General features: G+C 67.4%; 1 protein-coding gene across 1 annotated transcript in view; it reads left to right on the forward strand.

Moving 5' to 3' along the window:
• MEGF6 (multiple EGF like domains 6) overlaps positions 1–12,678 on the forward strand; it is a 37,677-nt gene that overhangs the window by 17,415 nt on the left and 7,584 nt on the right. The window contains exons 5-21 of the mRNA XM_060142843.1: positions 847–969; positions 1,308–1,445; positions 2,359–2,478; positions 2,801–2,923; positions 3,436–3,600; positions 3,963–4,094; positions 4,832–4,960; positions 6,587–6,715; positions 7,324–7,458; positions 7,535–7,669; positions 9,819–9,944; positions 10,661–10,792; positions 10,919–11,047; positions 11,175–11,306; positions 11,838–11,966; positions 12,054–12,182; positions 12,370–12,498. Coding sequence (XP_059998826.1) covers positions 847–969; positions 1,308–1,445; positions 2,359–2,478; positions 2,801–2,923; positions 3,436–3,600; positions 3,963–4,094; positions 4,832–4,960; positions 6,587–6,715; positions 7,324–7,458; positions 7,535–7,669; positions 9,819–9,944; positions 10,661–10,792; positions 10,919–11,047; positions 11,175–11,306; positions 11,838–11,966; positions 12,054–12,182; positions 12,370–12,498 — 2,235 coding nt within the window. The remainder of the gene's footprint in view (positions 1–846; positions 970–1,307; positions 1,446–2,358; positions 2,479–2,800; positions 2,924–3,435; positions 3,601–3,962; positions 4,095–4,831; positions 4,961–6,586; positions 6,716–7,323; positions 7,459–7,534; positions 7,670–9,818; positions 9,945–10,660; positions 10,793–10,918; positions 11,048–11,174; positions 11,307–11,837; positions 11,967–12,053; positions 12,183–12,369; positions 12,499–12,678) is intronic.

Here is a 12,678-nt window from a genome sequence, read left to right on the forward strand (position 1 = left end):
ATGGGTGTCCGCTATGCGGTGTTTGTTAGTTTCCCAGTCGTGGGACTCAGGTGTCCCTGCTCCTCCCTTTACAGGCGGCTCTGGACGAGCAGCCTTGGGGAGGGGTCTGTGCGCATCCCCCGTAACTCTGAAGCGATACGGTGTGTTCAGGGCAGGCAGCAGTCATTTTCCCAGGCATCCTGCCGGATGGCCATCAGAGAGACGGGGCCCGCAGGTGTGGAAGCTTGTGGTTCCGTGTCACCACCAGGAAAGCGTTTTAGGCATCGTTGCCGATGTGACGGGCACGTCCTGGCACTCTGGATGGAGGTGGCTTCAGAGGGTGCAGTGGGAGACGGGCCTGAGGGTCAGCTTCGTCCCATGGACTCTTAGGGGTGGGACCAAAGAAGTTGTCGGGGACACTGGGATTTGTGTCCTGAGGCCAGTGCCACGTGGCTGCGGGGAAGAAGCTGGTAGCCTCTCCCTCGATGTCAGCGTGCGCTTTCTCCAGATGGCCCCTCAGAGGCTGGTGGTAAAAGGCTCCTCCTGTGCCTGGCCCTGGATGGGGGGAGGCTTGGCGAGGGCGGGACATGCACACCTCAGAGACCGCGGGCTCAGAGAGGTAGAGCCCCTCACCTGATGCTGCTGGTGGGGCCTGAGCCCAGACTTCCAGCCACGCCTTCCTCGCCCTGGGAGGGAGCTCGGCTCCACGCCTGGAGTGTGATGGTGAAAACACAGGTGCTCAGAGGGAAGGCGGGAGAGGGCCCTGGGGCCCTGGGCCCTGACCCCTCTGCGGAGACCACCCCTGGGGGCCGAGTCTCTCAGGCCAGTGGCCCAGAGCCCCCCACCCCGCCCATGTCTCCCACCCAGATGTGGATGAATGTGCCACAGGCCTGGCCCAGTGTGCCCACGGCTGCCTCAACACTCATGGGTCCTTTAAGTGTGTGTGCAACGCAGGCTACGAGCTGGGAGCTGATGGCCGGCAGTGCTACCGTGAGTGGGCAGTGGGCAATAACACCACGGGGCGTGGAGGGGCCTGCGGGGCAACACAGCTCCCCAGTCCCAGCCCACCACGGCTGCCAGCTCGCTTTGGCCGAGGGGCAGAGATTCCTTGTCAATCAAGGGCAGTGCTGGGCTTGGGGGCTGCGTGTGGGCCCCGGGAGGGTGGGAGGAGGACGGGAGACCCCAGGAGGACAGAGGGTTCCAGAGCCCGCCTGGCCCAGGAGCTCTGTGCTGCCTGTTTCCCAGCAGGCGGCAGCGGCTGGGGAGGAGGGCCGTGCCGGCTCGGGGTGCCCCCCAGCCCCACGTCCCGGGGGCGGGTCTCGCCGCAGGGGTCGAGATGGAGATAGTGAACAGCTGCGAGGCGGACAACGGCGGCTGCTCCCACAGTTGCAGCCACAGCAGCACAGGGCCCGTGTGCACCTGCCCCCGCGGCTACGAGCTGGACGAGGGCCAGAGGACATGCACTGGTGCGCGCCGCCTCCCTCCCGGGAGCCCCGCCCCCAAGCCAGGGACTTGCTGCTGCCCTGGGTCTGCGCCTGGCCTTGATGCCATGACGAGGACGCGCCCTCCCATCCCCCCCAGTCCTGCCCCGGGTGGAGGCGGGAGGAGTACGAGGGGGCCTAGTGAGAGGCAGCATCGCGACCCAGCCTGCCAAGCGCCCACCACACCTCCAGCTCTGCTCAGCCACCTGGTCAATGCCCACGTGCCGGGAGTAGCACCCGAAACACTGGTGTGCGAGCACGCCCTCTGCACGGGGAGACCCTGCTTCCGGGATGACTCCCCACTACCCGCCAGCCCCCAGTCTGCCCCCACAGCAGGCGGGGCGGCCCTGGGGCCGTGACCTGTGTCTTGCGTGTGTCTGTGTGTGCAGGACCAGGACATGTGTGCATGTGTGATTGTGTGCGAGTACATGCAACTCACATGTAGGTGTGTGCATGGGGTTGTGTGCATGGGGTTGCATGAAGGTGTGTGTGGGAGCCTGCAGGTGTGCATGGGTTGTGTGCAGGTGAGCATGTGGTGTGCAGCTGTGCGTGTGGTTGTGTGCGTGTGGTTGTGTGCAGGTGTGCGTGTGGTGCGTGCACGTGGTTGTGTGCATGTGTGCGTGTGGTGTGTGCAGGTGTGCCTGTGGTGTGTTCATGTGTGCGTGTGTAGCTGTGCGTGTGCAGCTGTGCGTGTGGTATGTGCAGCTGTGCGTGTGGTTGTGTGCAGCTGTGCGTGTGGTTGTGTGCAGGTGTGTGTGTGGTATGTGCAGCTGTGCGTGTGGTGTGTGCAGGTGTGCGTGTGGTTGTGTGCAGGTATGCACACACTGGTGTGCTGTGGAAGGATGCACACGCGGGCGGGCACCTGGATGCCAGCCGGGCTGTGCTGTGTGCCCTGCAGATGTCGATGACTGTGCCGATTCCCCGTGCTGCCAGCAGGTTTGCACCAATAGCCCTGGCGGCTACGAGTGCAGCTGCTATGCCGGCTACCAGCTTGGCGCCGATGGCTGCGGCTGTGAGGGTGAGCGGTAGGCAGCTGTGTTGGCTGGGGAGTGGGTGCTGGTTGGGCCCCTGCCATCGGCAGGGCTGTGGGGACCTGCCCACTCCGTCCCCCGCCTGAGGTCACTGTCTTTTTCTCGGGCTGGGCCTGCACCCCTGGCTGCTCCCAGCCTGGCCTCCCTCAGGCAGTGCACCCTGTCCCTCTGACCCTGGGCACAGGAGGATGGCTGTGGCCTGGGTATCACCCAGCAGGCACTTGTGCAGCGGGCAGGGCCGGGGCAGGAGGGGCCCCCGAGACCCGACCCCCGGAGGATAGGCTCCAGCTGCCCTGGGTGTGCCCGCAGACGTGGACGAGTGCGCCTCCGGCCGTGGCGGCTGTGAGCACCGCTGCACGAACCTGGCCGGCTCCTTTCGGTGCTCCTGTGAGGGCGGCTACCTGCTGGGCGAGGACCGCCGGGGCTGCAGCCGTGAGTCTCTGCGGGCCACCATGGGGACCCCACCCTCCTGGCTGGACGGACCCCACTTCTGTCCCGCCTCTCGCTGTGGGACAGGCCGGGGGCAGCAGAGCTGGGGGAAGGGGCCGGACAGACAGGCGCCCCCAGGCAGGGTGTTACTCAAGGGCCCTGGAGTCGGCTCCTGCCCTGCCCAGGTGAGAGGATGGACGCGGTTCCCGGGACCGAGGGCAGCATCCAGAGGGCCAGAGAGCTGCTCCTGTCCCCACACCCACTCCGTGCTTAGGGTCCCGAGGGCCAGCATGGGAGCCAGGACAGCCGGGGTAGACGTGGCATGGGTCAGGGCCTCAGAGCCCGGAGCTTCCTCTGTCCTGAGAAGTAGGGTCAGGAGTGGCTGGGGTGAGGAGGGGCCCTGGGATGGGGCTCAGGCCTGGAGCTGCCTCTGGGCACTGAGGGGCAGGGAGTCCAAGCCCGGGGAGGCTTGGGGGTGGGCGGCAGGGGCTCAGGGCCCTCTGTGCTCCGCCCAGCCCTGGAGATGCCCGAGGTGGGCCTGGACGGCCACCTGCCCCTGGTGCAGCCCCTCCCGCACATAGCGGTGCTCCAGGACGAGCTGCCCCACCTCTTCCAAGATGACCACGTCGGGGCCGAGAAGGAGGCGGCGCGGGGCGAACACACACTGCAAGAGACGTTTGGTGAGAGGTCGCCCGTCCCCAGGGCTTCTCTACCAGCGCCCCCTCTGCCCGGCTGCTGCCCACCCTGCGGTCTTGGGTGTGAGGAAGGGCTCCCGTGAGGGCCTCGTTGGACCAAGGCGCAGAGAGGCCAAGCTGCTTGGTCAGTTTGCCCAGCGCGCCCAGGGCTGAGCCTGGGATGGGGCCACTAGCTTTCTGCTTAGAGCCCTTCCCGGCCCCCCCATCTGGGTCCCACGTCTCCGCTCGCCCACGTGGGGCCTTCACAGCCTGAGGACGTCCCTTGTGCCCCTTCTCCGGCCTGGTGCTGGGCGGGGTCCAGCGCCAGGGGCCAGGCTCTGAGGCCCCTCTCCCGCTGTGTCCCACAGTCTGCCTGGACGACTCCTTTGGCCCAGATTGCAGCTTGACCTGCGCTGACTGCAGGAACGGGGGGACCTGCCTCCCCAGCCTGCGTGGCTGTGACTGCCCCGACGGCTGGACCGGGCTCATCTGCAATGAAGGTGAGACTGCTGTGAGGACAGGGTGTGGGCGGGGCCCCTGAGCCCCAGGACCTGCGCAGCACACACAGTTTACGCCTCCCTGCCGGCCCTGGGCAGGGGCTCCACAGGTCCATCCGTTCACTCGTTCACTCGTTCATTCAGGGTCTCTTGGCTTCCTGCTCCTCGCCAGGCCCTGTTCTGGGCGCTGGGAGACCCCAGGGGCTAGCAGGGCCTGCTGTCTGCCCCTCACAGATGTCACGGTGGACGGGGGTCGGGCGACAAGCCAACAGCTAAGACATAAAGAGCAGCGAGCGGGTGGGCCAGTCATGCCCGAGTCCCAGAGGGGAGAGGTCGCCTCCCCGGGCCACGCACCGAGTTGGCAGCCGAAGCACATTTGAAAGCTGCTTTCGCAGGCTCTGTCCAGGGCCTGTCCACGCCCTTCCAGCGACCCCAGCAGTCTCAAGGGCCGTAGTGACCGTGTCTGAGGGTCTGCCAGTGACCCACTCTGAAAGTGCTGGTTGAGAAGGTGGACGTGTTGGAGTTCAGAGGGAGAGGATGGGGTGATTGATTAGAGATGTCTGCCGTGCCCGTGGGCAGGGGCAGGGAGCACGAGTGCCATCGGGTGCTACTCTGGGAAGTTGCTTTTGAACTGGGTGGCTCGACCCCCAGGAGGGTGTCTCAGTGTCTCTGGAGGGGCTTCTGGGCCCCGAGTCCTCCTGCGGGCCCGTGACCCTTGTGCTTCTCTGTGTCCCCTGCAGCTTGTCCCCCAGACACCTTCGGGAAGAACTGCAGCTTCTCCTGCAGCTGTCAGAACGGCGGGACCTGCGACCCTGTGACGGGGGCCTGCCGCTGCCCTCCGGGTGTCAGTGGAGCCCGCTGTGAGGACGGTGGGTGCGGCCCCTCCTGTGCCTCCAGGGTTGTCCTCTGGGTGGAGGGGAGGGGTGGGCACTACCTCTCAGCTCCTAGTCTCCTTCCTTCTGGGGGAAGGATGAGGCCCTTTAGTGGAAGAGGCATTGAATTTTCTACATCTGATGATTCTCCTGGGGCCTGACTATAGCAGGTGGTGAGGACTTGTTGGAAGAATAGCACTTTTGTAACAGGGTCCCCGGGGAGGTAGTGAGCTCCCTGTTCCTGGAAGCATTCAAGGAGAGCTATATGATGGCTGGGTGGGATTTGCAGAAGGGAGCACGCCCGGGCTGCGGCTGCACGGGACGACATTACCATCCTTTTTAACTCGGAAGTTGCAACATTTCTGGAGGAACTAGAGTCCGCACAAGTTTCCCAGGGGCTTGACGCTTCATCTTAAAGTCTTCAGAACTTTAAGTTTCTGCTTCTTTTGCTGGCGGATGTAGCTAACATATCAAGGACTTCCTGCCTTAGCAGCGGATGGCAGCAATCGGTGGACCCGTCCCCTGCCCGTGGGAACGCTGCGGGGCAGGTTTCTAAGCCCCGGGGCGGCCAGGCAGGGCTTTCCACCCCCTCCCTCTGGTCACCTTCTCGGCTTGGTTAGCGTCCCTGCCCATCTTCCCCTGCGATCTGCCATCCCTCTTCTGCCGAGGCTGAGAGCCCACTGCCTGTTGGGCGCTGTATGTGTGATGGGCCCCGAACGGACCCAAGGGACTGCCGGCAGATAAAGCGTCTGCATTTTAGAGCTTCTGAGCTTTTGCTCATGACATGGTGTGGCTTTCTGGAGACCAGGTCTCAGTCGGGGTCCTGTGGGTAAAGTGTGCCCGTGCAGGTGAGCTTGAGGACGTTCGTCCCAATTCTCAGGGGCCCCGCACTAGTCTCCTAGACTCCAGGTGCCCCGGGCTCGTGGCTGCTTCCCCCCAGTCTGTGCCTCTGGCCTCCTCTTCTCGTCTCCGGCCTCCCTCTCCTTTCTCTTCTAAGGACACTTGTTGGGTTGGGCCTGCTCCGACAGTGCAGGATGGCCCCACCTGGTGATCCTGGTGGGTAGGATGTGGACGTGCCTTGGGGTCACCATCCAGCTCCCTGAGGCCCTTCAGTAGGCAGGACGGGGGCAGGACAGAGCTGGAGGGGAGCGTTTTGGGAAGGAATGCCAGAGCCCTGTCCTGGCCCTGGGCCCCCTGAGCTTGGGCCCATGTCCTTCCCTCTGTGAGGCCCAGAGGTTCAGGGTAGGTGACCACCGAGGGACAGATGTCAGGACGCTGCAGGTGCCGGTCAGACGAGGAGGGTGGGCTTTCTTTGAGCGTCTCCCATGTGTGTGCTGGGGACGTGCTTGGCATCCCACTCTGGCCGCCATCCAGGCCGCAGACCCTAGGGGCACGGGCCAGCCAGGGCAGATGGCCGCATCCACGGGGTGCACTTCGTGGCTGCCCTGCCCTCGTGATGCCCTCGCCACCCCCAGGGACCCTCCCTGTCTGGGGTGCAGGGTCCTCGGGCTGCTGGGGGCCCAGGTCTCTCCTGACTCCTGTGCTGGTCCTGGGGCCCCTTGGAGCACCTCCTCGGGCGGGGCCATGTCCGGGTGGGCAGTCAAGAGGCTCCCCGTCCCCCAGGCTGCCCCAGAGGCTTCTACGGCAAGCACTGCGCTAAGAAGTGTCACTGTGCCAACCGGGGCCGCTGCCACCGCCTCTACGGGGCCTGCCTCTGCGACCCGGGGCTCTACGGCCGCTTCTGCCACCTGGGTGAGTCCCACTGCCCGCTGGCCGCCCGTGGCCGGGGGCGGGGCCGCAGCATGGGCCGGGTGCTTCCTGCCCGTGGTCCAGCTTGTGTTGGACGGTCACTGTTTACAGATGAGGATGCGGGGGCTCAGCAAGTGCCCCGGCTGGGGTGTGGGGTCTGTGGGCTCAAAGCCACGTCCTCTGGACTGCACTGGCCGCCAGGGTGCCTGTTCGGGTGGGCGGTGCCGGCCCCAGCCAGGCTGGTGGGTGGGCTGAGCGTGGGAAGGGGCAGGCCTCCCTCGGAAGCTCCAGGACATTCCTGGCAGCAAGTCCTGAGCCCCCGGTGGGGTCACCCCTCTCTGCGTCCATAGACACCTGGGATGGGAGAGGCGGTGGGATGCTGGCTAAAAGCAAGCAGACTTCATCCTAGCGGCTCTTTGTAGAAGGATTGTATGAGGGAGGCAGTGAGGACCTGCGCGTTTCCTGGCTGGGAAGTGCCTCTCTGAGACCCCGTTTGTCATCTGTGGAATGGGCACAAACCCGCGGCTCTGCGTGGGGTCCCGGAGACCCTGGGCTGGGGAGGGTGGGCGCTCGCAGGGGGCAGGCCCCTCACGGTTGGTTCTGGGGTGCAGCCTGCCCACCGTGGGCCTTCGGGCCGGGCTGCTCGGAGGAATGCCAGTGTGAGCAGCGGAACACGCGCGCGTGTGACAGGAGGGACGGCAGCTGCGCCTGCAAGGCGGGCTTCGGGGGCGAGCGGTGCCGGGACGGTGAGTGCAGAGCTGCGGAGGGAGGGCCTCAGGGCTGGCGGAATCCCGCAGACCCCTCTTCCCTCTCCCCCTGCAGAGTGCCAGCCGGGCTTCTTTGGGCCAGGCTGCCGGCAGGCGTGCACCTGCCCCCCGGGCGTGGCCTGTGACCCCATCAGCGGCCAGTGTGGGAAGCAGTGTCCTGCCGGCTACCAGGGGGAGGACTGCAGCCAAGGTGAGCAACCAGCCCTGGTGTGCGGGTGGGGTGCAGGTCATCTGGCCCGTGCTGGGCTCCGGGCACCAGAAGTGCTGGTCCTGGTGGCACCTTGACCTGCCATGTCCCCACCCTGGTCACGCGGTGGTGACTCAGCCACAGGTCTGCCTGTCTCTGTGCACCGAGAGGGCGGGAACTCGTGTGTCTGTGTGTGTGTGTGTGTGTGTGTGTGTGTGTGTGTGCATGTGCACGCACGTGCAGGGAGGCCTGGAGAAGGGCCAGTGCCTCTCCAAGATTGCCCCCTCCCTCCCTCACCTGCCCACTCCCTCTATCACAGGACACACTAAGTGAGATTTGTGCTGGAAGCTGGGCCAGGGGCTCCTTCCTGGTGGGTCTGAGCCAGCAGGACAGAGGCTGCTCCCGAGGGTGTTGGCTCGGAGCGAAGTCTGGGCCGGAGGTGCCGGCGTGGGGCGCGGGTGGTGACCAAAGGCCCTCCACGTGGACGCCCGGGCCGGGGGGCGGCATGAGTGGGCACCAGGCACGGGCAAGGCTGGAGGCTGGGGGCCCCTCGTTTACATGGGGGCGCCCTGGCTTTGAGCAGTGGGGCTGCCGTGGCCGCCGACGGGGTGCAGGGGGGTTGGGACCTCCCTTGGCACACTGTCCTCACCCATCAGCGGGCGGGCAGGTGGGGGCCGAGGGGGCCTGCGGTGTGACTGGTGTGACCCCGACCGGGGCAGCGGCTCGAGTCCCCCTCAGCCAGAGCTGCCCGCCCAGCTGCCCCTAAGTGGCCTGGGGGCCACCGCGCAGCCCCAGCCAGGGCTCAGTCTCCCCCTGCACTCCCGCACGCGGCAGGCCTGCCTGCACCTGGGGGCCACTGCGCAGCCCCAGCCGGGGTCAGTCTCCCCCTGCACTCCCGCACGCGGCAGGCCTGCCTGCACCTGCCCTCTGGCGGCCTGTGTGCTGGGACACGGAAGGCCGTCACCCCAGCCCTTCCCTGCTGGTTTTCTTTGTCTTCCTTTTCCCTTTTTCTTAAAAGCCTCCAGGGCCCCAAGGATGAGCCACAGGAAATGACACACATATTTTTACAGCAGTAACAGGCTCCCCGCTGCTGTTAGGTCTGGAAAGTATTAACCCCCAAACACGCGTCTGCCCCCAGTCAGTGGAGCGGGGGCTCCCCTAGGTGGCGGGACAGCTCCATCCGGCCCCGCCGGGCCTCCCTGCCCGCCCCGGTCCACACTGCGTGGGTGCCTGTGTGAGTGCCCTGCGCTGCACCTGTGGTCCAGTGGGCGGGCCTGTGCCCGCACGCCACGGGCCCTCACGGCAACAGTTCACCAGGGTGTGTTCTTTGTCCGGAGCCCATCTCGGGGCCCAGGGAGACCCCAGGCCTGGCGCCCGCCCACCCTCTGACACCTCACGCCCCTCAGGCAGGGAGCGTCCTCAGTTCTCAGCCCCGCTGGGTGTTTGGGTGCGGGGTGGGCTCTGATTCTTTGGTGTGGAGGGTGCCTCCGCCCGCCCTCTCCAGGTCCGTGCTGGCCTTCCCGAGCTGGGAGCTTTCCCTCCGGCAGCACTGGGGCAGCCACACGGTGCTGGGGCTGGCAGGGCCCTCCCTCCACCGCGTTGCCTCCCCAGCCAGGGCAGGTGTGAGGTCTGGCGCGGCGCCCTGCGAGGCCACCAGAGCGGCCACTGCAGCCCTCACGGGTGGGGCGAGGCTCCGCGGCCCCTGCATTCTTTCCCGAAGCCCTGCTGTGGGCCCGGAGCCGCCTGGCCGTTCTCATTCCTGAACACGGGGGTGACCAGCAGAGGGTCCGCAGGGTGCACCGAAGTGAGAGGAAGGCAGAGCCAGCCCTGCGCCCGCTCTCCAGGGTCCTGGCTGCCCGCCCCCCCCCCCCCCCCCCCCGAGCCCTGCTGGCCTGTGGTCTCCAGGCCGCCCCTCACCACCACTCCCCAAGGAGGGTCAGCCCAAGCAGGCCCCTCCTCGTCCTGCTCCATGTCCCCCGTCTCCTGCCCGCTCCCGTGACCGCCCTCGTCACCCAGGGGACCGCAGCTGTGTCCAGCAACGCTGCTGGGGCAGGGGGCAGGTGCCGGGGCGGGTGCCCGGGGCGGGGCGGGGCCGCAAGGGGAGGACGGCAGCTCCTCGTGGTGGTGGCTGAGGCCCCCGCCCTCCCCGCAGAGTGCCCGGCCGGGACGTTCGGCAGGAACTGCTCAGGCTTCTGCTCCTGCCAGGGCGCCCCCTGCGACCTGGTCACGGGGCGGTGCCTGTGCCCTCCTGGGAGGACCGGGGCTGACTGTGGGGCAGGTGAGTGGCAGCCTTGTCCCGGGCTCTCCTAACCGCCCTGGGCTGCATGACTCCTGGCCGTGTTTGGGGAGCCCAGCCTGGATCCCATTTGGGCACCCCAGCCCCGGGCCATGTTCGGGGAGCCCAGCCTGGATCTCATTTGGGGACCCCAGCCCCAGGCCGTGTTTGGGGACCCCAGCCCCGGGCTGTGTTTGGGGAGCCCAGCCTGGATCCTATTTGGGGACCCCAACTCTGGGCTGTGTTTGGGGACCCCAGCACTGAGCTGCGTTTGGGGAGCCCTGGCCTCAGCCCTGGAGCCCTGCAGACCCCAGGCCAGTCCACAGCAACTGCGAGAGCTCACACCAACCAGCCTTGGGTCTGGACGTGGGCATCTGTGGCCGCCCTGTGGCCATGCCCACAGAGGGTGCACACGCTAGGAACTGTCAGCCGTGGAGACAGGTTGACCAGCGGCCCCCAGCCCTCCCCGGGCCTGTGGCTTGTCCTCTAGACACCTGTTCACTCTGGGTGCCCCTCTTTTGCCTGTTGAGCCATTCTAGGGCAGGTGCTTCCTTTCTGGGGGTGGACGCCCTGTAGCCTGCCACCCATGAGGAGGCTGGGGGTTCCCGTGACCTGTCCCTCTCCCTCCTCCGGGACAGCTCAGGTGGGAACAGAAGTTCCTGCTCCCCGATGGGCCCAGCAAGGCCCCAGGGGAGACTGACTGGCTGTGGTGGGGCTAGATTGTCCTGAGGGTCGCTGGGGGCTCGGCTGCCAGGAGATCTGTCCGGCGTGCGAGCACGGTGCCTCCTGTGAGCCTGAGACCGGAGCCTGCCTGTGCCGCCCCGGCTTCACGGGCAGCCGCTGCCAGGACAGTGAGTGCCCGCCGCCCCGACCTCGGCCCCGCCTGTGATCCCCGTGTCCCACCCCTGTGTCCCGTACCCGTGTCCCCCTGCCCCCGTGTCCATGCCCCCAGTGCGCTCACCCTGCCCTCCCTGCAGCTTGCCCAGCAGGCTGGTTTGGGCCCAGCTGCCAGATGCGATGCTCCTGCGTCAACGACGGGCTCTGCCACCCGGTGACTGGCCACTGCAGCTGCGCCCCGGGGTGGACCGGCCTCAGCTGCCAGAGAGGTAGGCGGCCTGGTGTGCAGGCGTCCCTGCCCTGCCCTGGGGAAGCCTCCGCCCAGGCCCCGGGGAGGGCCCTGGACCCCATCGTGGCTGTGGTCACCTGCACAGGGTGACCCGGCCCCTGTTGCAGCCTGTGACAGCGGCCACTGGGGACCCGACTGCAGCCACACCTGCAACTGCAGCGCGGGCCACGGGAGCTGCGACGCCATCAGCGGCCTGTGTCTGTGTGAGGCCGGCTATGTGGGCCTGTGGTGCGAGCAGCGTGAGTCCCGGCCCCGCCCGCACACGTGCACGTGCACACCCGCACGCGCACGCACACGCACATGCATACGCGCGTGTGCACGTGCCCAAGTGTCGGGGACCTAGTCCTGCCTTCCTGTTCCTGGACAAACAGGGAGTCTCCTTGCCTGAGCCCACCCGCATCCCTCCCCAGCCTGGGCCAGGCTCCACCCTCCCACCTGCCTGGGCCCAGCAGAAGGCCCACCTGGCGCAGCAGGGAGAGGTGGGGCCGGTTGCGCCCACAGGACACCTGGCACCTGGAGGAGGGGAGGAAGGTGTCTGCTAAGGAACGAGGGCCTTGCCCTGGCCGGGTTGGTGGGTCTGGGTGGGCCTGGGGCTCCCTCCTCCCCAGGGCTTGGGGCTCGGTTCCTGCCTGGGGGACGGGTGCAGAGGCCTTGGGTGTGGAGGGGCTCCTCCCGCCCCACAGTCCCGGGCCCTGGCCCGGTGGTGGTGGAGGCCTGGGGAGGATTAGGTCAGGCTCACCGTCCCCCCAGCTGATGGTCTGGTGTCTCAGGGTGTCCCCAGGGCTACTTCGGGCCGGGCTGTGGGCGGCAGTGCCAGTGTGAGCACGGGGCAGCCTGTGACCATGTCAGTGGGGCCTGCACCTGCCCGGCCGGCTGGAGGGGAACCTTCTGTGAGCGCGGTGAGCCAGGGCGCAGGCCGGGGTGGCCGGGCGTGTGGGTGGGGACCCGTGACCCCTGGCCATCCCATCACCGCCCCCTGCCTGCAGCCTGCCCTGCCGGCTTCTTCGGAGTGGACTGCCACCGCGCCTGTGACTGCAGCGCCGGGGTGCCCTGCGACGCCGTAAACGGCTCCTGCCTCTGCCCTCCTGGCCGCCGGGGTCCCCGCTGTGCCCAGAGTGCGTGAGGCCCCCATCAGCCCTGGGTGCTGCCCATTAGGGTTAGGGTCAGTCCTTATCTGTGGCCACCCTGACTGGTGCCCAGGCCAGAGGGAGGGGCAGATGGACCACAGCAGCCCGGAACCATCTGCTGCAGCCCCTCCCGGGGTCCGTCCCTCCGGCCCCTGACCGCCCCTCTCTCCTGCAGCCTGCCCAGCCCACACGTACGGCCACAACTGCAGCCAGGCCTGCTTCTGCTTTAATGGGGCCTCCTGTGATCCTGTCCACGGGCAGTGTCGCTGTGGCCCTGGCTGGATGGGGCCCACCTGCCTACAGGGTAAGCCCTGCCCAGGAGTCTGGGGTCAGGCAACGTGCTTGCCCCTCCCTGGGCCGTGCAAGGTCACACGGTGTCGGGCGCGAGGTGGACACACGGCTCGCTGGGAATGGAGGGCAGGGAGGGCGGGGGCCATGCCCCCGCCATGGGGCACCGGGGCAGGGGAGGAAGGCTTAGGACCAC

The sequence above is a fragment of the Lagenorhynchus albirostris genome, chromosome 2, assembly GCF_949774975.1.
Source record: "Lagenorhynchus albirostris chromosome 2, mLagAlb1.1, whole genome shotgun sequence".
NCBI classification, from domain to species: Eukaryota; Metazoa; Chordata; class Mammalia; order Artiodactyla; family Delphinidae; genus Lagenorhynchus; species Lagenorhynchus albirostris.